At 42.8% G+C, this 26868-nt stretch overlaps 1 protein-coding gene across 3 annotated transcripts in view; it reads left to right on the top strand.

Annotated features, from left to right (window-relative positions):
• Positions 1 to 5231: 5231 nt before the first annotated feature.
• Positions 5232 to 26868, top strand: part of BARD1 (BRCA1 associated RING domain 1) — a 44354-nt gene continuing 22717 nt past the window's right edge. Inside the window, exons 1-5 of one of the 3 annotated variants that reach the window (XM_054210083.1) lie at positions 5232 to 5311; positions 6763 to 6819; positions 10139 to 10284; positions 16885 to 17879; positions 26215 to 26295. In XM_054210083.1, coding sequence (XP_054066058.1) covers positions 5304 to 5311; positions 6763 to 6819; positions 10139 to 10284; positions 16885 to 17879; positions 26215 to 26295 — 1287 coding nt within the window. In that variant the 5' untranslated portion in view covers positions 5232 to 5303. Of the gene's footprint in view, positions 5312 to 6496; positions 6655 to 6762; positions 6820 to 10138; positions 10285 to 14222; positions 14380 to 16884; positions 17880 to 26214; positions 26296 to 26868 lie in introns of those variants that run through there. The other 2 variants (XM_054210082.1, XM_054210084.1) reach the window with 2 other exon arrangements.

The following is a 26868-nucleotide window of genomic DNA, read 5'->3' as shown; positions in this document are numbered from 1 at the left end:
GGCTCGTAAATCACAGGTAAAGAGAACCAATGCGGTGTCCGAACACGCAAACAATTGCCTTTAATTGCCTCCGTCGCTTTTAGCCTGTGTTTTGTGTGTGCCAGATGAACACTCCTCGAACCAGGGAGAATTTCTCCAAGCATTGAGCCAGAGCCGAGGCTCACATTAATTAAAATTGGGTTAATTATAACAACTCGAGTACAATAGGGATAGTATAATAGGACTAATCAGAGTGGGGCTAATAATAAGAGGGTTCAAGCCACAGCAGCCACTGTCCAAAACCTGTACCCAAATTCTTCAAAGGCTTCTTTGGACTTGTATGGTGCTCAACTCAAGGGCAATCCAACATCTAAAAGCCGCTGCAAAGCTTTGACTGTGTTTTCCCAAGCATCCAGGCTTGCGTCGCACCGACCATATGTCTGCCTCCGCCTGCTAGCAGATTGCACCAAATATTTTCCTTTTTTATCGTGGCTGAGCAAACAAACACCATCTGCGGGGCTCGTCGAGGGAAATCCTGGCCCCCTCCGCACCAACGGGAAGGCAGCCACGCGTGTCCACGGGGCCTGACGTTTCTGCCATCCATACCCTGAGACAAGAGCTTTTCTCTGCTCCTCATCACTGCCCATCCTCTTGAGTTAGGACCTGGCATTTTGCAAACAGACTTAAAATTCAGATTTTATTATAGAACTGCTGGGTCCCATCAAAGGAGACTGCCTACCGATGACTCAGGCTTGTGGGACTGCCTTGGGATGGTGGAAGAGGGGAAGGGGGCTTTTTTTCGGTTGGCTCTATCCACACAGGTATTTCTTGGATGTATCCGCGCTGCCAAGGGCTTTAGGCATTTTCCACCCTGGTCCAGGTCTGATGGCGATTTTTGATCCTGTTTGACCTGTTTAGAGCCAGGGGGCTAGGTGGGTGGCTGATGGGGATGCAAACTATTCCCCATTCAAACCTTTATTCCTTTGGAAGGTAAAACTCTGGGAAGGGGACACTGTTTGATATGGAGGGTCTGTGCCATTCCTTCATGCACCCCAGCACTGGCAGGGAGCGCCGGGAGCAGGGGAGCACCAGCAGCTGCTGAAGCAAAGGTGTGCGCACGGTCCCCAGCTCCATCACTGGGTGCTGGGCTTCCTCCTGCTTTGCTTTTCTCTGTTACTTGCCTTTCTCTCAGAAAAAAAAACACCCTCTTCTGGAAAAAACAGAATGGTAATCTCAATTTTGTAAAGTCCCCCGCAGTTTTGACCCAGCCGGGAATTCACAGAAAGCTCTCGCCGAGTGAAGGGCCTGGCGGACGCAGGTGTAAATTACCTGTCATCACAGTTGCTTTTCCGCTCGTGCTTCTGCAGTGCCAGGTCCAGAGCATGTGCTCTGACCAAATCTTTTGTACAAGTGCCCTTTGGATTTAGCAATTCGCACGACGAAAGCAGAACCGATGAACCACAGGCTTCTCTGCTGCTGCCTTTAATTAAAAATGCCATGTCTAACACCAGCAGATGTTCCTGCTATCGAGACTCGACTAATAATTTAATGCCGTGTAATGCAACGCTGACTGTGCTGCTTAGTCTGAAAGCGTAAGACTTTTATTATTATTATATTATTATTATTATTATTTCCTTTTGGGGATCAAATCTCTCAATATTTGAAATCTTAAAACTTGCTATTCTAATGGCCCTAACCAATTACTCTGTTGAATGATCTTAGCAGCCCTGTGTCTTTCAAGGTGGTGCCGCAGCCCACGATGCCTCTGAGACCACGGTGCGCTTGCAGGGCTTTGGACGTGCGGCAAAATTGGCCCCAGCGGGGCTGCCTGAGGAGCAAACTAAGCCTGTTAAAGGCTTTGATTCAGATGTTGGGAGAAAGAGGGAATTTGAAGCGTCAGGTGGCTCCTCCTCCCATTTTTTTCCATTCTTCTGCTTAAGTGGATCCATCCTGTTGCTTACTGTGGGTGCATGGCACGTCGGAGCTGAGCACCCCTTCCTGGCAGGGTGCAGTTGTTTCAGGATGTGCCCGGTACTTGAGTGGGCAAGAGGAGAGGGACCGCCCCCCTCCTTGCAGACACCTTGGCTCTTTTAACCCCTGGGAAAACAACTGACTTGTGAGACTTGAGGGAACTGCCTCCCTCTGCACGCTCCTTGCCGTTACATGATGAATCATGTAATAACTGTATATTTATTGAAAAACAGCTGGGGAGCTTCGCTAATGAATATAATATCAGGTACCGGTGTATTTACATAAAAGGGTCTTTACCAGATGGGCAATGCTTTGAAATGAAGCAGGAGGTAGACGAGGATTTTTTACCTTCCTCGTCGGCCGAGAAGCTGAGCGCCATCCTTCAGCACAGGTTTTGCTCTGAAGCCTCACATTGTTTGAAAATCCCATTATCAGTTTAGCACGGTGAAGATGATCGTTGCCTCAGTAGGGTATGGAGCGGCTGATTCATGCATGTACCAAACGCGACTGTCGCACTATATCACACCACTGCTGAAACCGTTTTACTGGGTTTGTCATGCAACAAATTTATTTTAAAGTGTGTGGACCTTATACTGCCTGGAATGGCTTTACTTGTACTTTAAATACTGCATAAGCCAAATTTAGAGATATATTTCTTGCTTCCTCCTGTTCTCTGCATCATTTTTTTTGCTTCTGACTGTCCAATTGGTTGCAGTAATTCACTGCAGAGGAAGACGTTTCTTAGATTTCCAAGAGCGCCAACTCCTTAACCTTTATAAAATTAGGGAGAATGAATCACTTGTGACTTTTACATCTTTCTCAAACACAAGTATTTGTTAGATGCTGGCTGCCCAGAGCAGTGCTTTGCCTCAGTTTAACTTAGTTGTAAACGTTTGTAAATTCCCACATAATGTCTCCACACAATGGAGACTACCTGTGGATTTATTGAGAGGGACACTAAACATATTTCAGCCGGAGGAAAGGAAGACGAGGTACTTATCTGTTTTATTGTCCTATACAGTATATATCGGCATCTCATATTTTGTGAACATAAATGCCAGGTTGACTCAAGAGATCTATGGATCAAGTGTTGTTTGTAACCTGCGCTGAATGCCTCAAATTGCGTTATAGTTTCATCTCGGCAGCAATGCCTTTTGCCATCTTCCAGTAACCCTGCCACGCACTGGGAGATGCCAGGCACTGCTTTTTTGGAGCACAGGACAAGTGCACAATGGCCAAGTAAGAGACAGTTGGACATTAAGGTTGCATCTGGCAACTGTTCATGTTTAAGGGACAAATGACTGTTTTAGTTTAGTTTGAGAGTTTATCCTGGTTTCAGCGATGTGAGGGAGAAGGTCCCCGTCCCAGCTCCATGCCCTGCAGCCCGAGGAAAGGAGTGAAGGTGCCCTCGCTGTGTCCCTCGCTGTCATCCCTCTCCTGCATCCAGATGTTTTGGCACCTGCACGCAGGACGTGAAGAGACACCATGGGATGGACCAGTCCCCGACCTCACTGGGCTTGGGGACAAGCTCCCCTTTGGGCAGGACAGGGCCCAGGGCACCTCTTGCTGCCCCCTTCCTTCCCCAGGACAGGCAAGGAGGACGCTTTGTTCTGAAGCAGCTCTCCACAGTCAGCTCCTGCCAGAAACACGCCTGAGCCTGCCTGCCCAGGGGCATCTGATGCCTACACATGTCTCTTAACAAGGTGCGGTTGGCATTTGCTTTTGTTTTACTTCCATGCTCGCCTCTGAGGCTGTTGTTTCTTTCCCCAGAGCTGCTTCTCTCCACCACAGAGGGCCTGACGATCCCAACCACTGGGGATGACAGGCTGTTAGCAAAGGGGACACCGCTCAGTGTTATTAACGCAGCGGGGGGTTTCCTGAGCACCAGAAAACAACAGGCTGTTACAGAGATACAACCGCACTTTTCACAGCTGGATCCAAGTGCACAGATGCAGCTACTGTGCTGTCAATGACAACAAACAGCTCTCCTCTCTGTGCCAAGGAAACCGAGGTGTGTGGATGGGGTGTGCGGTAGGGATGCCTACATCCATACCTCTCCCTCCGGGCTCCAGCCCCAAGTCTGCAAGGACAGAGTCACCTGTAAAGGACAGGCTGTTGTTTAACCCTTCGGATCCTCCATACAGCTCCACAGTTTCCTTTCTCATGGGTAAAGACCATGAGTTATCATGAAGACAGAGAAAGCCAAGATGTTGTTTGCTGGGGTCAAACAGGTTAGGAGATACGATGACATTGATTTTATAAAGGCTGAATATGCCACTGTTCAAACCAGCGTGATGGTGTTTCACCCTGTGACACATCAGCTTGCCCTAGATGACAGCAGCAAATTTTCTCAGATCGATGGAGCTGAGAGATTTCACAACTCCCTATCTGGTGTGGAGCTGACCTCCTTGCACCTCTGGCTAATGTTAGTAGCAAAGATAAATATTTAACCTTCCATAAATAAAGGAAAAAAAAAATAACCTAATTTAAACCATCCCCCATGTTCAGGAGCTACAAAGGGAATGAACTACCGAAGCAAAGGAGCGTGAAACCTGTAAACTGAAGAAACCCCTTCTTGGAAGACAAGGATAACTTATTAAGATATGTTTTCAGCCCTGATTTAACACTTATCTGAGTAGAAGCCCTTCTCTCTAGATGAGGTAAGAGCTGTGGAAAATGCCCAGTTGCCAGCAGCAGTCAAATTAGTTCCTGTTGTCGGGCTGCCATTGCTCAGCTGAGCAGCGGTACCCAACGTCTCGCTGCTTTTACTTCACCCGGCAAGCAGGGACGAAGGGAAACCACCCACCTGCAGGAAGCAAACGGAGGCAGACACAGGATGAGAAACGCTGCCAAAATTTCAGAAGGGCTGCTGGGACACCTCTCTGATGGCTGTTTTCTACGACTGTCGCCAACCAAATTTTGCAGCTCCGTGCCGCCACATCCTTTTTATGATGAAGTTCCCTCAAAGAATAACTCGCTCGCTTTAATCATGTTTTCTCTGAGATTTATGGCTTGATGCTTATTCACCAGCGGAGCTTCTCGATGCGAAATGTCAGTAAGCCTGTTATAAATCGCTCCTGGCATTCCTGCTCTATCTTTTATTTGGCCAGGAGTATTTCTACCTGAAAGTGATAAATTCCTGCTATAACTGCTTTATGTGCTTCAGTAATTACACTGTACGGGGAAGGCGGGGGCTGCCTCTATGGAGGTACCACCTCAAAAAAGCAACCTGTAAAAAGTGGAAGATTGGGCTAAACCCTGCAGCGCTACTGGACACACAGGCCAAGGAAAAAACCACCCTTGACGCTCAACGTAACAGTGACCGGTGAAGTGTCTCGGTCAGACTGAAGCTGATGAACAGGTGAAAGAGAGGGAAGAAAATTAAACATTTAAAGTCGGGGTGGAACGGCATTGGCAGGGGGCGGGTGGCCTGCCTGGGCTGTGTGCTGGGCGTGAGGGGAGCAGGCCCTCAGCACCGCCATGTCGCACCCGCCCGCCCGTTCCTGGGCTCATTTCAGTTGGAGACGTTTGTGCTGCCTCAGACATGTTGGTTATAATTGGAACGATGTATACAGATGCATGAGGTCTGAGTATTTGATCGATTTCATAGACTCATAGAATAGTTTGGGTTGGGAACAACCTTAAAAGTTGTCTAGTCCCATGGGCCCTGCAATAAGCAGCGATATCTTCAAGTAGATCAGGTTGCTCAGAGCCCCATCCAACCTGACCTTGTATGTTTCCAGGGATGAGGTATTTACCCCCTCTCTGGGAAACCTGTCCGCTGTTTCACCATACTCAGTGTAAAAACTTCGTCCTTAAATCCAGTCTAAATCTACCCTCTTTTAGTTCAAAGCCATTACCCCTTGTCCTATTGTAACAGGCCCTGCTAAAAACTGTGTCCCCATCTTTCCTGTAGGCCCCCGTGAAGTACTGGCAGGCTGCTGGCTGGTCAGGCAGGACTTGCCCCTGGTGAAGCCATGCTGGCTGTCTCAAATCACCTCCCTGTCCCCCATGTGCCTTAACTAAGCTTCTAAGAGGATCTGTTCCACAATCTTCCCAGGCACAGAGGTGATGCTGACAGGCCGGGAGTTCCCAGTTTCTACCCTTTATAAAAATGGGTGCAATGTTTCCCTTTTTCCGGTCACCGGGGACTTCAACTCCGCCACACTGGATTTCAACCTGCTCGTGGCTATTCTTCAGAGACAGCTCTTCATACTCCACCCATTTCTTGATGTAGAGGGCAACGCCTCCACGCCCCAGCCCCCCCTTCCTCCCCTGTCCCTTCGGAGCAGCCTGCACCTGTGGACAGCCGAGCTGGGTGCTACCGGCCCATCTCAAGCCCGAATTTCAGCCCGCCTGCCGGCCAGCCCGCCATTTCCCTCAGCCCGCCCCTCGCTGCTGGCCCCGCCCCTCCCCTGGCCCCGCCCCTCTCCCCAAGCGCGGGAAGCGCCGTGACCGCGGCTCCGCCAGTCGCGCGTGCGCGTTCCCTTCGGCGCCTGCGCAGCGGGGGCGGGCGGGGGATTCGGATCGGTGGCGGCGGGCAGCCATGCGGGAGGCGTTGCGCGGCCGCTCGGGCAACCGGCCGGCTCCGGGCGGTGAGCCCCCCGCCGCCGCCCCCTCCTCTATGACGCCGCCCGGCCCCCCCTGGGCCCGCACCCGCGCCGCGCTGGCGCGGCTGGAGAGAGCGCTGAGCTGCTCCCGCTGGTAACGGACGCCCCCCGTTCCCCTTTGCACCCTGGCCGCTGGGCTGCCGGCGTGCCCGTAAGGCCGCGTGTGTTAAAACTGCCGCGTTTCTCCTTGCTCTGCCCACAGCGCCGGCGTCCTGCGGCAGCCCGTGTCCCTGGGACAGTGCGAGCACGTCTTCTGCCTGTAAGTAGCGCGGTGCCGCCCGCCCCGGGCCGCCGTGCTGTGGAGGAAGGGTGGGCGCCTTAGGGAGGCGGACACCGGCGGCGGTCTCCGGCCGGGGAGGGGAGGGCGGGAGCCGCTCTCCCCGGGCAGGTCCGGCTCGCTGCTCTGGGCCGAGCGTCTGGCGAGCGAGAGCGAAGGCCTGGCCCTGTCAGTGCTGGGCTGGGCCTCGGGGTGTTGGCTGCGCGTAAGGGGAACCCTCGGTGTGGGGGGGGGGTGTGCCTGCTCGTAGAGGGGTAAGAAGAAAACCGCGTCCAGTTTATTGTCATCTCCAGCTCCTTGCTCTTCCTTCCTTCAAAACAAACACAAAGAGCGGCCTGGAAAGATGCTTCCTGTTTCCAAGGGGGCTTTGCTCTGCTTGAGAGGATCGGGCGCTGCTTGTCATTGCTTTGGCCTTCTGCTATGCTAATGGCTTTGCTCCTTCAGTCTGCCACCGTAGCCGTTCCTGTGTTCATGGTCCATCCAAACATGTTGACAAGAGGTAACGGGCACAAACTTGAACATAGGGAGTTCCATCTAAACAAGAGGAGGAATTTCTTTCCTGTGAGGGTGGCAGAGCCCTGGCACAGGCTGCCCAGAGAGGTGGTGGAGTCTCTGTCTCTGGAGACATTCCAAACCCACCCGGATGCGTTCCTGTGCCACCTGCTCTGGCAGGGGGATCAGATTAGATGACCTCCAGAGGTCCCTTCCAACCCCTGTCGTTCTGTGATAGCATGAGTACCTCTATTGATAGTTTGCCACATAATCTGAGCTAAGTTAGAAACATCCTGCTAACAAGGCAGGTCTGAGGAGGTGGTAGTTACTTGGCCTGTCTTAGGACATCTTTGGGACAGGCAGAGTCTGAAATGTTCTTGGTCCAGAACCTTATTTGGGGAAGGTCGTGGAACCTCCTGGCTGCCCTGTATGTCACTGCTCCTCATACAAATGCTGCTTGTAAGCTAGTCACTATGTCAATAAAAGCAGAGGAAATCCCTCCCTCCCTCATGGCTGTGTATTTACACCCTGTCTTCAGCTGCACGTTTCTAATGGGAGCTTAAAGCGTTGAAGGCCTGGAGAGTAAAATACGAGCAAAAGATTTCCTTGCTTTTCAAGAAGTAACTGATTATGGGACAGATGCCCTCAGCATCTCTTCCACCCAGTGGAAGATGTACACAGGACTTATTCTCATCCAGACATGTGAGTTCTTTCCCAGTTTTGACTACGAATTTCTGTATTCTGAATTGCTGAATTCTGCCATCTGAAGCAAAGATTTTTGTTACTTGTTCCATTTGTATTACCTGTCCACAGAGTAATTGGTAAAATAACCCCCAGAAGCTTGTACCAGTTATTTAGAAATATAGAATGGTTTAAGTTGGAAGGGACCTTAAAGATCATCCAGTGCCACCCCCTTGCCCTGGGCAGGGACACCTCCCACCAGACCAGGTTGCTCCAAGCCCCGTCCAACCTGGCCTTGAAGCCCTCCAGGGATGGGGCAGCTACAGCTCCTCTGGGCAGCCTGTTCCAGTCTCTCACCACCCTCACAGAAAAGAATTTCTTCCTAGTATCTAATTTAAATTTCCCCTCTTTCAGTTTAAAACCATTACCCCTTGTCCTATCACTGCACTCCCTGATAAAAGAGTCCCTCCCCATCCCTCCTGTAGGCCCCCTTTAGGTACTGGAAGGCCACTATAAGGTCTCCCTGGAGCCTTTTCTCCAGGTTGAATGTGTTCATATCTGTCTTACAAAATGTTTTGGGTTTTTTTTCTCAGGTGTATTGTAGATTGCTGAAGGGTAGCATAAGGGTGGCTTAATAAACATAACTGTTTAGTTGTCAAGCATCTAAGGCCTTGTGGTTTTATTTTGGATAACCACGGTGTATTCTAGGTGTAGATTTCAAACACGCACTGTTTGTTGAAGTATTTTTTTTTTAAGAAAAACTTCGAAGACATCAGAAGATGATGCAGTGCGCATTGATGAGGCTGGAAAGAATAGCGAATAGGAGTCTTAAGCATTCATTAGCAGCTACTTCTTACTCCAGAAAAAGAGTTTGTTTGCTCTTACCCAAGTTATTGTTATACCTGATCTTTTCTCCTTTGTGTGCCTGGACTTTTCGTCATCAATGTAACATGTCCTTTGATGACTGAGTCTTGGGTGGTGGCTATTTTTTTAAATAAAATAAGGAAATTTAGATTAATTTGTTTACAAGCAAATTTGGTGGGGCATGGATTGAATCTGCAGTATTTTGACATGAACCGATTCTGATCCGTTGCTAAGACAGAATATATTTATTAATATACCCAGGAAGGAGTGCGGTGAATGGCCAGAGCTGGCTTCTGATACATGAAGTAAAATATGTGAAACTAACAAACCGCAATAATCAGGCCACACATAATGTAACTGGTTCTCCCTCAGCATGGGTTTTATTATGGGCAAGGATATTTATTAAGATCAGTTTCTGCAGTTTTGTCTGGGTAACTCTACTAAGTTAGTTATAGTTAATGGATAATGACTGTAAAAACCCAACAGCTAGAAGTAATTAGGAAATGTCATGGTATAAAAGTCATTCTGCATTTCCTTTGCACTACCTTTTACAGACATGGGAGACCTGAGGCCAGCTTTCTTAGAGAACGAGACCTGGCGGTTCTTATCTTTGTTCCAAGTGCTTTGTCAATGTCATCTAGAATATGTCAGAGCCAAGAATTGTACTTCATTCTCCCGATCGTAGCAGTGTCTCAGCCTCGAGGTCCTTTACGTGCTCAGAGCAGGCAGTGTAAAGCACAAAACTCACCTAGCAGCAATTCTTACGTACCAAATTTCCTGTCTTGGAATTAACTGAAGGCATGATACTTGTGTGGTGTTTGAGGGAGAGATGCCAGCTCGGAGAACAGATCTGTTTAAAAATGAAGGCTGCAGAAGAATATTCCTATCTCTAGCTGAGGTATAAAAGAATGTGGTGTTCTAACTGTTTGAGACTAATTGTTATCTGGAGACAAACAGCAGTGGAGCTTTAGTATATCTTGAAAATTTGGATCAGCTTATGAGTCTGTGGGAGTCACACGATAACGCATCTTTCATGACAGTGTCCTGACAAGGCTCTGGACTTGGCTTGCTTAATTACAACTTGTCACTTGCCATGATAATTATGTCCTCTCCTGCATTTGTGACTAACGCATGTGGGCTTTACAACAGTGGTCTGGCAATGCTAAAATAAGAGTTTCTTGCTGAGCATCTGGGTGTGAAAAGGTTGATAGCGAGTACAGTAGATAACTTATGCTGGATAATGGATTTTCCATTTGACTTTCAGGTCTTGTGTGGGTGACTGTGTTGGCACAGAGTGCCCAGTGTGCCACATGCCAGCCTGGGTGCAAGATGCGCAGATAAACCGGCAACTAGATAACATGATTCAGCTTTGCGGCAAACTGCGGCATCTACTGGGTGTGGACACCTCAGGTGAGAGCAAGCCTGGGTCTCTGAACCCGTGAATCCAGAGCGCTCTGTTTCATTTCACAGGCTTTATAGACAATGAGCAGTGCAGCCCTGTTTAAGATTCTGAAAGGCTGTTCCGAATCATGTTTGGAAAATTTGATTTGAAGAGAACTGTCTGTATGGATTGCTCGTTCTTTGAATCCGTTTTACTAAGAAATCTGCATGAGTGGGTTAGTCCATAATTCATTAGAATCTGTCTTCCACAATTAGATGAAAGTGTGATACATTCCCAAGTCCTGTGGTGGTTAGTTGCGTGAACTAGGGGCACAAGTTGTCATATTTTGTGCTCTTAGTAGAGCACAAATGTGTAATGTTCTGCAGTGTACACTTTAGAGGGGCCCTGTTGAAGGATTAATGCATATATTCTCTTGCTTCTTGTTTATGTGTACCGAGATGTGCGTGCTGTCCCAGTAATCTTCAGTTTAGGGTTTTTGCACACCACAAAAGTTATCTGTGTTCCTTGCCTAAAAGGGGAAGGGGGTAAGTCTCAACTCATTTATTTTCTGGTCCCTAACAATCAAAATAAGTTTGCTACAGTGGAATTTTGTCATTGCTGACTGTGCTAGAAGATCGCAGAGATCGTATCTGGGGAATTCATCTCTTTATCAAATTTTAGGCTGATTGTCAAAGTAGGAAAAAATGAAGTGAAACGAGCGTAGGTGAGTGTATGTCTCTTCTGCAAGCCCAGAGAGGAGCGTTTTATATAATACCAAGTTTTAGAAAACATTCATTTAGCTGTCAGATATAGAAAAGGTAATTCTTTCTTCATTGTTGCTTCCTAATATGTTCGTCTAAATTAAAGATTCTTTTTCTAAGTAATCCCATCTGCACCTTCATGTTCATTTATGGGGTAGCTCTTTATTGACATGAAAATACGTTGAAGTGAGGGGGCTGGAAGCTTATGTCGAACTGTAAAGGAATACATTTTATATAGATATAAAATCCTACGGTGATTAAAGCTTCTGGAGCATAGAAAATGTAGATGATGGCTTAAATAGGATTTCAGTGAAACATTTTAAGTGGTGAAAGCTTTTAAAAGCATAGCTGGAGGAGAATCTCCGAGAGGAGCTATTTGTGACGCTATAAATAAAGCCTTTAAAATACAACATGGTAGTGTTATTGATACTGTTTAGCCATTTTGAAGAACTCTTACAGATGGATTAATAACTCTTAAAAATTGGTCTGATGTTTAGCTGTACTAGAAGTTGAATAATGCATTTAATCCCATAGTTCTTCTAAAATAAATTTGCATGGGGTGGCTAAACCAGTGAACAAGATGATGTCCTTCTTATCATTCCTTCTTCTGACTTAAAAGCAGACACAAAATTGAAGTTTACAACTGTGTTTTATTTGGGGCTGAAGTTATGAACTGATGTGGGAGATGACTGTCCATCACTTGTAGTCTTTGCCCTGTACTAAGGATTAATGGCCTTTTGAATGTTTCATACTGAGGTTAAGTGAAAATCCTCCTGAGTTGGTGATAGTTCCCTGTCAGGAACGGTTTGGATACGTAAGTAAATGAGCACACCTCTATCAACAGGCAATTATGTGTTGTACTATGGAGTTGCATTCTTGTTCTTATGGCACTGTACTTCTGCCACTTTTCTGTCAACAGTATTTTCTTTTTTGTTAGAAGGTCAGAAATTGTATTTTATGCTCCAGTAAACGAAACAAACTGAAAAAATCAGTCTTTCTGTGGAGAAAAGGAAGAGAAACGGTTGAAAAAGGAATCTTTACATGTATTTGTTTTATGTCTTTTGCATATTTGTTTTATATGCCTGGTTTTGAAACAATCGTGGTTTGTCTCAAGGCTTCTGTTTGAGATCTTTGTTAAAGTTGAAGTGTCTAATGCAAATGCATCACAGTATGCAGTTTTTAAATTTAGGAGAGACCTAGTGAACACAGTAAGTTGTGTGTGTTATCTTTAAAAAAGCACAGAACTGCTATGATTGAAAACGATAGGGTTAAGCTCATGTGTTGAACAGTTTGAGTAGAAAAATCCTTGTACCCCCGGGTGGGTATGAGGGGGATATCACTTTGGACTCTACTGGGATAAGGACAGCTTTTTCCCAACCTATGTCTGTGTTCTAAGAAGCAACAGCAAGTAATTCAGGAAAGAGTGCACAAACCAGCTAATGTTTTCCTTTTTAAATTAAAGGGAAGCACAGCAAATGACATTACAGAATAGTACTGGGGTGACTGGAGGGGAATTGGCAAACAACAAACATGAAACTGGCTGGAAGTTGCAAGCTGTAGGTAGCAAATGCTGAGTCTCAAAATGAATTCACTTATTGGAGATGTTATATCCTTAGTCTGTGGCAAGGTGAGGAGAGCTGCCTGACCTTTTCACTGCCTGGTGTTGTACCTTTATGAGGGTAATGGGAAGCTACCTGGATGGCAGGCTTCAAAGATGGGATGTCTGCACCTCAAAAGCTTTAGCTCTAAGGTTGCAGAGTCCAAGACATCTCGAGAATTGGAATTGATGGGATGATGGGCCTCATAGGTGGGTAATTAGTAAGAACTTGTTTAATCATGGACATAGTGTATGTAGTATACTAGAGATGAAGAAGGTTGATTTACAATAATGACTTTGAAAGTGAATTTCTAAATACTTCGGCAGATTTTTCTGTGTTATGTTCTTTAAAAAGAAAAGATCGTTGTAAATTTTCACAACAGCCATTTATAGATGATTTTACCTTATTCTTTGTAGCATAATCTGCTTCACTCCAACACAGTGAAAGCAAAAGCCTTCTTCCCCGCTTTTCATACAGAGCTAGACCTTGCAGGTGTTGGTCAAAGCTTCCTAAGCTCATGTTGATGCTGGTGGACAGTAGGAGAGATTAACTTTTGATTAGCCTTTATAGTATCATAATTTAGTTTCACATTTACTGATGTGGAGGGAAGGACGTTGAACTCCTGTTGTAATAGATTACATTGCATTTCATGTATGCTATGACATTTTTCATAATAGCTAAAGATGAGTTTTTGAATAGCTGGAATTTCTCCTTTTTTCCCCCTGTGTTGAATACTTAACTTGCAAAATAATCATTCTTCAGCGAAGGCACTAATGTTGCACAGATGGTACCAAAGCACTTCCCTTTGATTTTTAATAAGGGACTAGTTTGTCAAAGAGATTTCTCAACTTCTGTTCTGAAACCCATAATAGAGAATAATTTGAAAGGCACACAATGTGCATCATTATATTCCTTTGATGCAGATTAATGATAGCTAAACCACATTTTCTAATTGCTCCTTTTTTTTTTTTCTGCTCTAGCCTGTTATTGCACTACAGCAGAACTTGGAGATGTACCTCTCCGGTCGCAATGTGCTGTGTATCTCCTAATATTTTTGTCTACTCTCAACCCTTTTAATGCTTAAGAAATTCAACTCTATTAAATATCAGCATTAAGAAACTTGTGCTTATTATGAGCAAATAAGTCTAATTTAGAAAGAATTCCGTTAGTATATCGTGTATGTGAATGTTATGTTTAATAGGTAATGGAGAGTAAATTTACTGCATTTATTATAAACTGATTCTAATATCGTTATTGTGAGTAGTCTTTACACTATTGCAAATGCTTAAAATATAGAATTAGTAAGGCATGCTTTATTAAATTTTGGGAGGGTACTTCTTATGTATTAAAAAGACAATTAAATCTTAATCGTATATAGTAATTTTTTTCATTCCTGTTGAAACACAAGACCTGACTTCCAACTTTGAGACAGCAAAGAATTCCTTTGAATCAATTTTTCCATGAGCAATTTTCTCTGAGGGTAGTTTAATTGAATGCACTTAGCTACCGCGTATTATACTCTTTATATAAATTAACATTTACATATAAGACCATAAGATCTCCCTTTCAGTTTCTTAGCACTGTGTCTCTACTCTCTCCCTCTCGCAGCTCTGTGTCCATCAAAGGATTTGATTTTTGAGGAGGGTAGATCGGCCATTTGTCCTTATTACTTCTACTCCCTGCATTGTACGCTCTGGAAATGGAGGAAAGGGGTAGCAGAGTCTAAGAATAACCTTTTTTGCAGATGCTATACAGAACTGTTCAGGTAAAGTTGATGTTAGCTACAGAGTATTCTGAAGGATAGCGTTATTGAAGAATGGCTGAGAGACAACACGCACCCAGGCAGAAATTGCCGTGTCTTCCTCAGAAGGCTATGGAGATGCCCTGGATGCGCGTGACTGGCCTCTCCATGTGACATATTTCTTACGTAGTATGTGTGGCCTTTTAATCATGTTTGGCGAGTGCCTCCCTGTTCTAAAACATGCAACGTACTCTTTTACACCTGAAACAGTTGCATGTGAGGAAAAACAATCCTGGGAAAATATTTATTTGGTGTATTTTCAGCAGGGTTTTAATACCTGGCTAGTAAGTCCCTGCTGAGCAACCAGTAATGACCAGTTCAGTTTAAGAACCCTGTGGTTGATATTTCACAAGCTTTCTTGCTGCCAGAAGTGGTACATACATAGCTTCCAGTTTAAATACTTAATTGTGTTATGCAGCTTTAGATCCTACTTCTGAAAGACAGTGCCTTTGATTGAATTTGTCACTTGGAATTCAGAGTCTTATTGTGCTATACACATCAAAAAGAATTCTGGACATCACAAAATTGTTGCACAAATTACTTTTGCAAGCTGATTTTATTCTTGCTTTTAACTGGGAGATGACTGGTAGTTCTAGCAAGGTAAATATTTTAGAAGGAAATCTAAACAGTGAAGGCAAGACAAATAAAGAGTAACTGTGTTTTATATTTTGCATCTGTTTGCAATCAAGCTCTTTCTTTTTTTAGATATTATTGTCAGAATGAAATTGGCTATGATATCTTTCCGAAGGCTAGCTAGTTATGAGATTTCAGTCTCAATTTCAGTACTTTTTTTCCTGTTGGCACCAGGCTCAGCCCTGCAGGAAAACCAAATAGCTGCAGCTCTGTACTGATGATTATCTTTAGATACCTAAATGAGTGATTAGCTAGCCTCAAGCTGTATTCTTAAAGACACTCCGATGCCTTACATATTACTCTAGTTAAATCTCCTAATATCTAGCATATTTTAATTCAAGGGGTAAGTATGGTAATTTAAATCAAGATTGAGGAAACATTTAACCTTGAAATATTGCTTTAAAAGAAAACTGCAAATGTCTATTTTGGTGTTGAATTACTAGCTATACAGTTCTGTTTTAAGTGAAATGTCAGACTTTTTTTTTTTTTTTGTGGCTGAGTGATTGGGGCTAGTTTGTCTGCTATCTGTGACTTCATCACAGCTTGCTGTGGAAAATAGGCCATAAATAGAAGAGGTGGTATGGAGAAGACAAACCATCCATAGAAAGTTAATGCACCGAAGTGAAAGTAATACATTGTTGTAGTGAGGTCTGACTTTCACTTTTAATAATCAAGACTTCGTATAGTTCAAGAATGTTTAAAAAAGCCCCACTAATTTCGGTCTTAGTTCTGTTTAAAAATAATAACAATACCCTACTTGCCTCACTAGGCAAAATTAATATTGGTTTTGTGATTGGTTGCTATAAAAAAAATCACCAGGGCTTTTGTGAATGGTAGCTTAGTCCCTGAGGTTGGAGGCAACAGAAAGTTGTGCATTTGCTTTGGAGGACTTGTCCAAGTAACATAAAATAATGTAGGTTTCCAAGAAGGAGTCTCTAAAAAAAATCTGTTATAGTTCTTCTGCACTGAAAGAGATGTTGTCAAATTAAATTAGTGTCTAACTTAGAGGTCACTTTATGCTGCTTAATTTATTCTTAAGCCATTGAGGACACCATTTATAGTCCTTGTTCTCAACTGTTATTTCATGTGTTAGGAGTACAGGATATTCCTCTGTCATCTTGGTTATTGATTTGTAATATGCTCTACGATGTGACTTATAAAACTGCTCCCCTGCATATTTTTAAAGAAATGTTTGAGATCATCAAAATGTGTAGCTTCCTTGGAGTTATTTACTACCAAGGGGTAAAGGATCAAGTGACAGGACACAATTACTTACAGATTTTCTATATAGTCCTCTGATTCATCTGCTATATCTGTGGAATCAGTCAAAATTTGTCAGGAACGTTCAACGTTCTTATAAGGACGTTACTTTTGCTTACTTACAGTTATTCTTCCTGTTCATCTTCAGATGAACTGTAATACCTTCTTAGAAAATGGTTTTTGTGGGTGCACAGACTACTTTGTTAAACCCATTTCCAAGGAGGGCTAAGTGAGAGAAGCAGCTTCTCTCCTCTCTGTAAACGCGGTCAGAAGTCTTCCGTGCCCATGTGCCTTGTGCACCCAGACATATGAGGAAAGGTCTCTACCAGGGTGCTCACTTGCCCAGCAGATAGCTTTAGCAGCACTGGAATCCCTGAACTCCAGAGTGGTGTGTGACCTTGCCAGTTGTTTTAAAGCCATTACACGTGTCTCTTCAGAAGAAATGAAGGCACTCATAGGTTGTATTTAGTAACACTTCATCAGTTATTACAGTTGTTATTCTGATCTTTTTCTCTTTGTGATGTTTTACTGACAAGTACTCTATAAATTATTTTTCTTCTTCCCTGTTGCATTTAGATTCAATGGAAGATATGTCCACACCAATGGAATCAGACTTTGGAAAAAAGAATAAGAAGGAACAGATAAAAATGTGGTTCAGCCCAAGAAGTAGAAAGATTCGATGCATCCTGAACAAGAATCAGCCTGAGACTAAAAGCCATGACCTTTGTCAAGACACATCTTCAATTTATGATTTCATTCCTTCCCCTCCTTGTGAAAAGCCCTCCAAGCAGACAGAAAAGCCACCACAGAGACAGAGTAAGAAGATGAAGAAGAAACGTCTAGCAGACATTAACAAAGTGTGGAGCTTAGAGAAGCCTGAGCAGAAAGGAGGAGTTGAGGAGAAGACTCCTAAGGAAAAGCGTGTGACCATCTGCAGTCAACTGGTAGTTCTGTGCACTCCAGAACCAAATAGCCCTGAAGAGACACCTGAGGAGTCTACAAAGGAAACGGTCTCCAGCAAAAATACAGAAAATGTGGAAATAGCACCACAGGTAAAATCCTCAGAGAAGAAAAGTAACAGTGAGGTTGCATGTCCTGTGCAAGTTAGCAAGGAAAAAAATTGTGCTACAGAGACATCGCTGTCAGTAGAAAATGAAACTACACCTTTAAAACGTGGAAGGGAGCGATCCAGACTTCCAGTTACTTCTCAGTCTAAAAGACCAAGAACTGAGAGGAGCACTGATGGGAAGTCAGGCAGGCAAGCAGATCGCTCCGAGGAGTTACCTCAGGGTTGCCCTATCTCCCCAGCAACTGGACAGAAGACACCAGTTCATGTTTCTTCCTCTGTATCAAAACTTACTGGCACCGTAATGAAGACAAGAAGCTCTGCAGTCTTTCAAGCGATAGATAGTTCTTCACTTTCAAAACCTCCCTCTACCCCATCTTCTTCTAAGTCCTGTAATCGAGTAGGAATACCACACAGTCCTTCTGTGTTGAAGTCCCCTGGTGGTAACACAATTGCCAGAAGAAATTACAAAGGAGAGACTTTGCTGCATGTTGCTTCCATCAAGGTAGGACCATCATCTTCTAGCAGTCTGGCAATTTAAACGTATACTTTGTGCTAAATCATTATACGGAAATACCATGTGGTTAATAAACTGCCTAAACTGGTAGAATTGATTCACCCGTAAGCATCCTGACATTTATTCAGCACTTCTGTTTGTCGAGACAAAGGCTGTTCTTGATAAATAACTGTGTCCTCTTTCAAGGGCATTCTAATAAGACACTCCTGCTGCATGAGACCTTTTTAAAAGGAAGTGGCAGCTGAGTTGAGTTCAAATATCTTACTTGATACCATTGATATGGAATGAGGGACGAGAAAATGAAACATTGTCCTCATAGGACTAAAGAGCTTTAAAGGATAGATCTCTTGTTACTTCTCGTCATAAGTCCTGTATATTCCTCTTTATTAAAGCACTGTTTACAAATTATCCTTCCATGATTTGCAGGGAATTTGTAAGGAATACTGTCGTGACTGAATGGTTCTAAAAAAATTGATCTGCCTTGACAAGTTTTCACACAGTTATGGTTTCCAGCCATATGTCTGATATTTCTTTGGAACACAAATATTTCATCTAAGAAAAAAAGAGCCTCTCTGCTGCTTATTGTGAGACTTGGAGTAAACAGCGATATGCCAATAAGATGAATTTTCATTGCAAAGCATTTTTAAGATTAACGAGTAAAAATCAAACAGTTCATGCTATGGACGAAAAGAATAAACAAGTTTTGATTATGCAAGTTCAGCTGGCACTGCTTGTTGGCGTTGGTACAGCCCTCTGAGAAAGGGATAGGGCTATTTCAGTGGGCTGAAAAGCTGACCTCCCGCTGTAGTGTAGGCGGTGGAGTAGGCACACACATCAATGGCTTTTTCAGTCTTGTGTGTGAATTCATTTTGGTGTTGTCTTTTAATGTTTATAATTATTGAGCTAAAATGGGAAGTTGCTTCTGTTCCTCATTAGTTCGACTGTGGTTTTAATCCGTCAATTCCCTTTGCATTGAGGTGCTCATTAGTAAAGGCTTGTTTAACTAGGTAGGGCTTCAGGGTGATCCCAAAGTTACCACTGTCTTTGAAATGTAATTAAAATAAGGCAGGGAGAGCGGTCTTTTGGCTATGGTCATAGCTTGCTTGCACATATCTTTGTTTCCAGCGACTAAACTTCTAATGCAACTCTGAGAAAGTTGTTTTACTGTCTCTGAACCTCAGTTCCCCATCTGTAGAAGGAGGTTATATAGATTATCTCCTTTTACTTGTAGTGTTCTTTCTTCTTGTTAAATCTTGCTTAATCATGGGTATATTACAGCATTTTTAAGAAGTTGCTGCATCCCCTGGTAGCCGGTAAATGTAGGCACAGTTCCTAGTCCATGTCAAAGTGGATTATAGAATCACAGAATGGTTAGAGTTGGAAGGGACCTTAAAGATCATCTAGTCCCACCCCCCTGTCCTGGGCAGGGACACCTCCCACCAGACCAGGTTGCTCAAAGCCCCGTCCAACCTGGCCTTGAACCCCTCCAGGGATGGGGCAGCCACAGCTTCTCTGGGCAACCTGGGCCAGGGGCTCACCACCCTCACAGCAAAGAATTTCTTCCTAGTATCTAATCTAAATCTCCCCTTTTTCACTTTAAATCCATTACCCCTCATCCTATCGCTACACTCCCTGATAGAGTCCCTCTCCACCTCTCCTTGTAGGCCCCCTTTAAGTCCTGGGAGGCTGCTATAAGGTCATGGGGTTTGGTAACATTCTGCTTTGTGGAGCAGTCAATGAGAAATAGTAGTGATTAATTGCCATGAATCCCCTGGGGATGTGTGGCAATTGCAAAAAACCTTTTTTTTTTTCTTTTTGCATGCAAGTATCTTTCATATAACTAGATCACTCTTCGAAGTTGTAGAACCCTGCTATGGAACTGATAAATGTGTTTTCTCGAAGAAAATGGTCTTGAAAATACTAGGTTTTATACTGTATGTATATTCTCATTGTGTTTTGTTTTGTTGTTTGGTTTTTTTTCCAAATAGCATTGTCATTTTTTCTGTTTCTGGAAGAAGTATTTCTCTTCCAGTTTTGTTCTGTAGGTGATTTTTTTTTTCTTGTTCTTTCCCCAGCTAGTTATGCTTTTCCATGTGTGTAATGGGATACAGACTTGTAGCTGCCACCCTCTCCCCAAAGTGAAATAAAGTCTAATTCTCTGGGACTTCATTAATTATAAAAATAAATCTGTATTTTCATTAGCTGTTAGGGTCTAATACCCTGAATTTAATTAAAGCTAATTGAGTTCTCCCTTTTTTCTTATTTAAGAGAGATAATAAACAACATTATCAGGCATTAAAATTAAGTGTATTGTGCTGTTTCAAATGATTCTGAGGGATTGTCCCCATTTACTACTACTAGTTATTAACTTACTGAAATCAAAATGGTTCTCAAGAAAGGTTCTAGTGTGGATGAACTCAACGCTGAGTTAAACTCATAATTTAAAATAAATTTGGCTCTTCCCATAGCAAATGCCAGTCATGTTTATCTTCCTCCATAGTCATTAAAGGTAAAACTTCCAATTAGTTAAAATACAAAATGTGACGCTATTGCACTCCTAATATTCTAAACTGGTGGGAAATTGCTCATTCAACAGCACTTCCGCATAGGAATTTTTTTAAAAATAGCAAGTAAAATAACAAGTTGCTCTTCTGTGGCAATTAAAAATGCAGCACGGTACTACTTAACTAGTTAGTACATAGTCTTAAATCTATTATGGAGAGAAAAAACAATCATAGTTTCTTGGTACAGTATTTCAGGTCTCAGTTGTGCCTCTGTTTCTTCTGCATTGAGAAGGGAGATGATGGGGTGGTTCACAGCGTGGAATCGCTGCCGTTGTGGATCCCAGGAAGAGGAATAGCAAACTGCAGTGCAGCAAGGACAACAGAGGACCATGGCAACAGCCACATGGTTACAAAGGAGCGGATGCGGGGTAGCTGGGAGGAGGTTTTGATTTTTATGCTTCAAGTTAGAAGCAATTAGAGAGTTGTCCCTGTTCTGAGGAAAGAAGAAATTGCATCTATGCAGAGCATCTACTTAGTCTGAAGAAAAAGAGAAGGCGCGTTGGGACCTGTTTTGGTTACTTCCTCTTCCAGGGAGCCTTTATTTTTGACAGTTGACCAGGAGGGCCTGCGTAAGGGCTGCACCCATGGCTAGCCTGCTGTGCTGGACTCTTCATATTCATTATACTTAACGCTGTAATAACTACTAGATAATTCCTTCTGAGCCTGTGAGACTGTTCTTCCTTTTTATTGCTTTGTTAACAGTTAATGACACATTAGAAAGGAGAATGAAAGAAGATTTTGTGGTTTTGTGAATATGTGATGGCCAACATCAGAATACCTTTTAGATCTGTCTTTTTTAGGTGTCTGACCCAGTCAGCTGTGCAGTTCCTTGCTTTTGATACTGGATGGGTATGTATCATGGCTGAGTGTTGGGTCACACACGCCCGTGGAAGGAACATCTCCCCTCCTGCCTTTCCTCCTGAGCCTTTAGGTACAAGAGGGGAGTTGTGCTCCTGTGCAGTTGGATGCTCCCAGCCTCCCTGAGCAAAAGGCAGTGGATGGACAGCATCATTCCTGCCAGCTGCATTATGGTTAAGGAATGCATCTGTTGGTCCAAGGTATTTTTGCCCAGACCTCGTGATTTTGTGTGGCAGGTGACTTAGCTGTGTGTATAATATCTGTTTCATTGGAGAGATGCTGGCAGGCACTGGCAGGATGACTCAGATGCAGGTATAGCACCTGCTTTGAAATTTTAGTTTGACGTTGACTCTGACGTTAAAGCCAAATGGTATAGGAACGGTAAGCAGCTTCTTTATGAGTAGTATCCATATATACTGGTAGCTTAAGACAAATATGAAGCAGTGTAATGGTTTCAAATGCAGAACTTAAGAATATGCAAAGTGTCCATGAGTCAAAGCAATCTGTCTTTCCAAGTGCTGATTTGAAAGCTTGGAAACAAATTGCCATTTCTTTTTTCAATAATGCTTGGTTGTTACATCCCTTTCTGAGGTGGGTTGAACTTAACTTCTTGAGTGTTTTCTTTTTGTTAAAGGTTAAACGTAGCTACTTGTGTGGTTGTTAGTTAATAGATGGTCTGCTGGGCAGCGAATTAATTTAGAGAAATTTGAGGTGAGAAACCTGCTGGTTCCTGGAAAAAGTTGGTTGGAGCATTCACGATTAGTATAACCATTCTGTAATTCGTATTTGCCCTCTTTGAGTTCTAAATGAGTTGTAAATAACCTAGTGTTCCTCCTCTCTGACATAACTTAAACAAGCAAATGTATTTCGGTTTGAAAATGGGGGTTTTGTTCATTGACCTAAAGATGGAAGTCGCTTGGTTACCTTTGCAAATAAAGGGAGAAATGTTTAGTTGAAGTGGTTCAGGTTTTTAGCTTTATCTTCTGCCCTGATTCTTTGGATCTCTTTCTTTTGAACTGGCAGAATATGTTTTCATTAACTTAATAATTTAAATGTGATTTTTGGGTGGAAAATATCTGTGGTTAATGGAAATAGTAAAGGGTAAAATGGAGCTCCCCTCCCTATAAAATAGAGCAAAAAGGAGACTTGCAGTTCTTCTTAACCATCTGTCTGTGTTAAAATCATGACACAATTGACTTGGGGGGAAAAAAAAAAAACAAACCAAAAGAAAAAACTTTGTCTAAGCCAAGTGAGGATGGTTTTTCTGGGCTTATGCCATCTGCATCTGCAGGAACTAAATTCTCATCGGGAGGGAGGTGTTTGTAAAGCTGTGTAAATACCCTTCCCTGTGTAAGCTAATGCTGTCTTCCACATCTGCCAACAGATGGCCCCAATGCCTTTCTTGCTTCCAGGGTTCTCAGAGCTCCCTTAAGCTGCAGCAGAGGAAGAGCGAACCCCATTGCATTATTGTGTTGTCACTATACATACGCTTTGTGATGAGCTTAAAATGTCCTTTGCTTTTTTTCTTCTAAACGGATAATTTGAAATTCTGCAGTAGTTTCTGCCTCTTCAGAAGCTGGTTGTAATCCTTCATTGATAATGAGATTTAAAAATAAACACTTCCCTGTGAATTGTTAATGTTAGTGTTTTTCTACCTTGTGTTTGTCCTGTTCTCTACTGCTGAACAAGTAGTATCTCCAGGTATGTTTCCGCTCTGCTGTTGCTACAGACTGCTAAGACAAGCTGTGAGGGCCCCTCGTTGTATCATCTGTATGGTTATAACCCCGTATTTGGGACTGGTGATTTTACGCTGGCATTGCTAGATCAAGGAAACTCAAGGGGCTAAATGTAAGAAGTCTATTTCAATGCTAGTCAAAGCACAACTTAATGAAGCATGTTTGATTTAGTAATCTCAAAGCAATAGGTGGGTATAGGGGTAGTCTCTTCTGCTTTCTTACTTGTGGAGGGAAGACACATGGTATATAGATATCTGTGGCTGAGTCTTGCACCTATGAGGTGCTTTGCCTTTCTTGTTTAGAGTTGAGCAAAACATTTATTAACCTCTAAATGTGTGAGTAATTCCATCAACTCTGATAGAACTGGTCAATATGTTAACTGCACTTTTTTTTGATCACTATCAGGTGATGGTGACCCTCTTGCAGGAGGGACCCTGACACGTGTCTGCTAGGGCTCTGCTTCTTGACATTTAGTTGTCATCTCTTTTTTTTTTTTTTTTAACTAAATATTGACAATATAGTAACTGACTAAAGAGCCTCTGAGGGGACAAAAGGCATGTTCTCCTAGCTATGAACAATTTTGTTAACGTATCTCTTGTAATCCCGATTGACAGCACCCATCCAGTCATCACTCAGTACAACTGGCGTGACAGCTTCCCCTCCCTTTCTGTCACTCTCATTGCTAGGTGCTGGTCGCAGGGAGCAGGTTCCATTTACAGCTGTGGTGATGACAATATTTTTCTTCTGTAAACAGCAAAATACCAATTTTCTAATTCTGAGTTAGACCTGGATTTCATTCTGTAAATGTTGTCAGTATTGGTGTCCACACCAGCAACGTTTTCTTTGATGGAACTGTAGTAATCTCGTACAAATCAACGTTCACGTAACTGTTCTGAAAAGCTGTGATACTACCTAATGCCCACACAAATTATTAACTGTTCTTACTGCTTTAAAGGAGTATTCTTGAAATGTCAAACCCTTGCTGTACGTATTTGCAAACTTAACTTTAAATGATAAGCTTAGATCTCACTCATTATAGATAATTGTATCTTCTCTCTGTAGAACAAGATCTAATGCTGAGCACTGTCTTAGCTGCCTCTGAATAACTCTGCAGATTGATGCATGTCTTTTGCAACTGTAAAGTATTCCAACAGCAGCGTATTCTTTAATTGCTTTGAAAGGTAGCACTTTGCTGGGACATCTAGGTTGTTAATATAATGCATGAAATTTCTCTGATGTGTTAATTTGCTTGACTGTTGTAAAGCAAATTATTCTCACCGTTTTTTTGGTGAATTTTGAGTTTACAATTGTTGCTTGCTGGATTTGTTTCTGCTGAGCAGTTTGTCTTCATGTTTGCTAAATTGTTACTAAAGAGTAAAGATTATTTTGTTTTTCCAAAGTGTTCCTTCATAACAAAAAATGGGATGAAGTTTATTTTTGTTGTATTTAAAGCTTCATTTAATGTTCTCTCACTTTTTCTAAGGCACGCTGTGGAGTAACAGTTAGGAATTCCTTGACTTGCCACTACTTAAGGGCACGGAGCTTTCTGTATACCATGGACCAATCTTCTCTTCCCCCCCTCCAGGTTCTAGTATTTATATATGGCAAGTTTGACCAAGGGCTAGAGCTAGGTACCAGTTTGTGTATTAGCCTTTTCATTGGGGATCACAATACCCTGGTAGAGGGAAGGTGCCAGCGGTCGTCTTGACATGCTTGGTTGCAGGGGGAATATCCTAAAAAAAAAAAAAACCAACCCAAAACCAAACTAACAGAAAAACCCCAACAAATAAAACTGGGACACTAGTGATTGGTGGCAAAACATGCGGAAACTCAAGATCTACTTTGCTAGCTTAGCCTTTGAAAAACTTGCATTATTTAGGTAGTTTTGGTCATTAGATGATATTTTTTTCGTTACTTGACAATAACTTCCCAGTTACCCCATCAGCTGAGAAATGGTGCGTAACTGCTCCTAGTCTGTAGTGGTGCAGGTAAATCAGTGCTTTGGCCTGAGAGGTGGTACCTGATGCTGAGAGGTGTGGGACAGCCTGGCCCCATTAGTTGTGTACCTGCAGCTGTAGAGCGTTCCCGGCATTGCAGCAAAAATTTTGGAACAGAGTTGAGAATTCATTCCAATAGGGCAAACCTTTGCAATTGCTGCTCTGTAGTAACAAATGCCAGAAGCAGGAACTGGCTGAAATGGCACAAAGCGAGTTTTACGTGCTGGGGGTGCAGATGGTGCTGTGAAAGGAGAAGGGGGTCAAAGTCGGTTTGGTTTTACTCTCTTTGGGTTACTTTTCCTGCCTGCTTTAGGGCAACCTGCACTCTAGAGATTTCCTTGCCTCAGGTTCTGCAGCAGTCTTCTCCTTGCCTATTTATAGCTGCATCTGAATATGCTCCAATCTAATTAGCAACTTTCTCTCTTATACTTGTCTTTTATGAGTGTCAAAACCTCCGATTCACTAATTCTGTCCAGTTGCTTCCTTCACCTTGTCTCTGCTCAGCCTCTTCCCATAACCTCTGCATCAGTTTCCACCCTTTTCCACACACATTTCCTTGCTTATAATAAAAACTGAATATAGCGTTCTTCCAAAAAACAAATGAAAACTATTTTGGGAGAACAACTGTCAGAGAAAACGTCAGTGAGATTCAACATGAGTAGTAATTGCAGTGTTAAATAAAAGTCTTTCCCTTTTTCTCTTGACTTGTGGGAAAACAATTTATAGAAGGTTGTCAGGTTTATTAATCTGTTTCACCTCTGCATGTTCCTAGCCAGTTATTTAGATTAGTTTGAAAAAAATCCAGTGTGAAGGACAAGGAATTTCTGAAGAAATGTTCCTGATTTTAATCCTTGCAGTTGACTCTAGTGGACAGATTGCGATCAGCAAAAAATTGTCCATTTATTCTGAGTTAAGCCTTATGTGCATTGTTTTTATGTAAAAATACATATTTGTGTAAAATGTGTAGGTGCATCTAAATGAATAGTAATGATAAACTGTGGTCTCCAAACCAGTCGGCTTTTTGTTATCTTGACAACATCTAAACAGAAGACTTGTATAATTATATTTTTATTGCAGCTAAATTTATAATTCTGCATCTCTTAAATTTTTGTTGTCTTTGTGTATCTTTTTCATTATTTTTTAATAACTGTGTTTTTTTCCTATGTAGGGTGACTTAGCAGCTGTTGAAGAGCTGCTGAAAAATGGGGCAGATCCAAACGTCAAAGATAATGCTGGCTGGACGCCACTGGTGAGTGGTGAAGACTCTTTTTTCTGTCATATATCTTCTGATCAGATTTCATTTCATCCCTCCTTTCCTCTCCTATATTTTAGTTCCCTTTACATGCATTTAGGTGAATGCAATTGAAGAAGTGATGATAAATTCAAAAGAATTTATTAGCAACTACCGACCTGCCCAAATCCAACTCTCCTTTGCTGGAGTAGGGCATGATAAGGAATCTATCAGCCTGTGATTCTGCAAATGCAGAAAATATAACTATGATAACTAGATAATGATCAGTTGCAGGCAATATGTATATTTTATGGGTTCTTAATGTCCTCAGTGGTTTTTTTACCATTTTGGAAATATATCAAGTAGTTGAATGAAAAAAATTGCTCACTTGCATTACAGAAAATAAACAAAAGGTTCTTTTCAACCATGACTTCTTCCTCTCCTGAAGAATACTCTTGTCAGAGTCTGTAATCTGGGAGGCTTTGTTCCCTGTAGTCTAATTTGCACACAATTGGCCTTTGTTCAGTTCTTCTCTGTACTTTTTATTAACGCTGGGTTCCAAGGTTAATTCATGTCAGGAATGTAATGCAG

This window comes from Rissa tridactyla, chromosome 7 (assembly GCF_028500815.1).
Source record: "Rissa tridactyla isolate bRisTri1 chromosome 7, bRisTri1.patW.cur.20221130, whole genome shotgun sequence".
NCBI classification, from domain to species: domain Eukaryota; kingdom Metazoa; phylum Chordata; class Aves; order Charadriiformes; family Laridae; genus Rissa; species Rissa tridactyla.
Note: the sequence above shows the minus strand (reverse complement) of the source record. Positions and strands in the feature narration are given on the sequence as shown.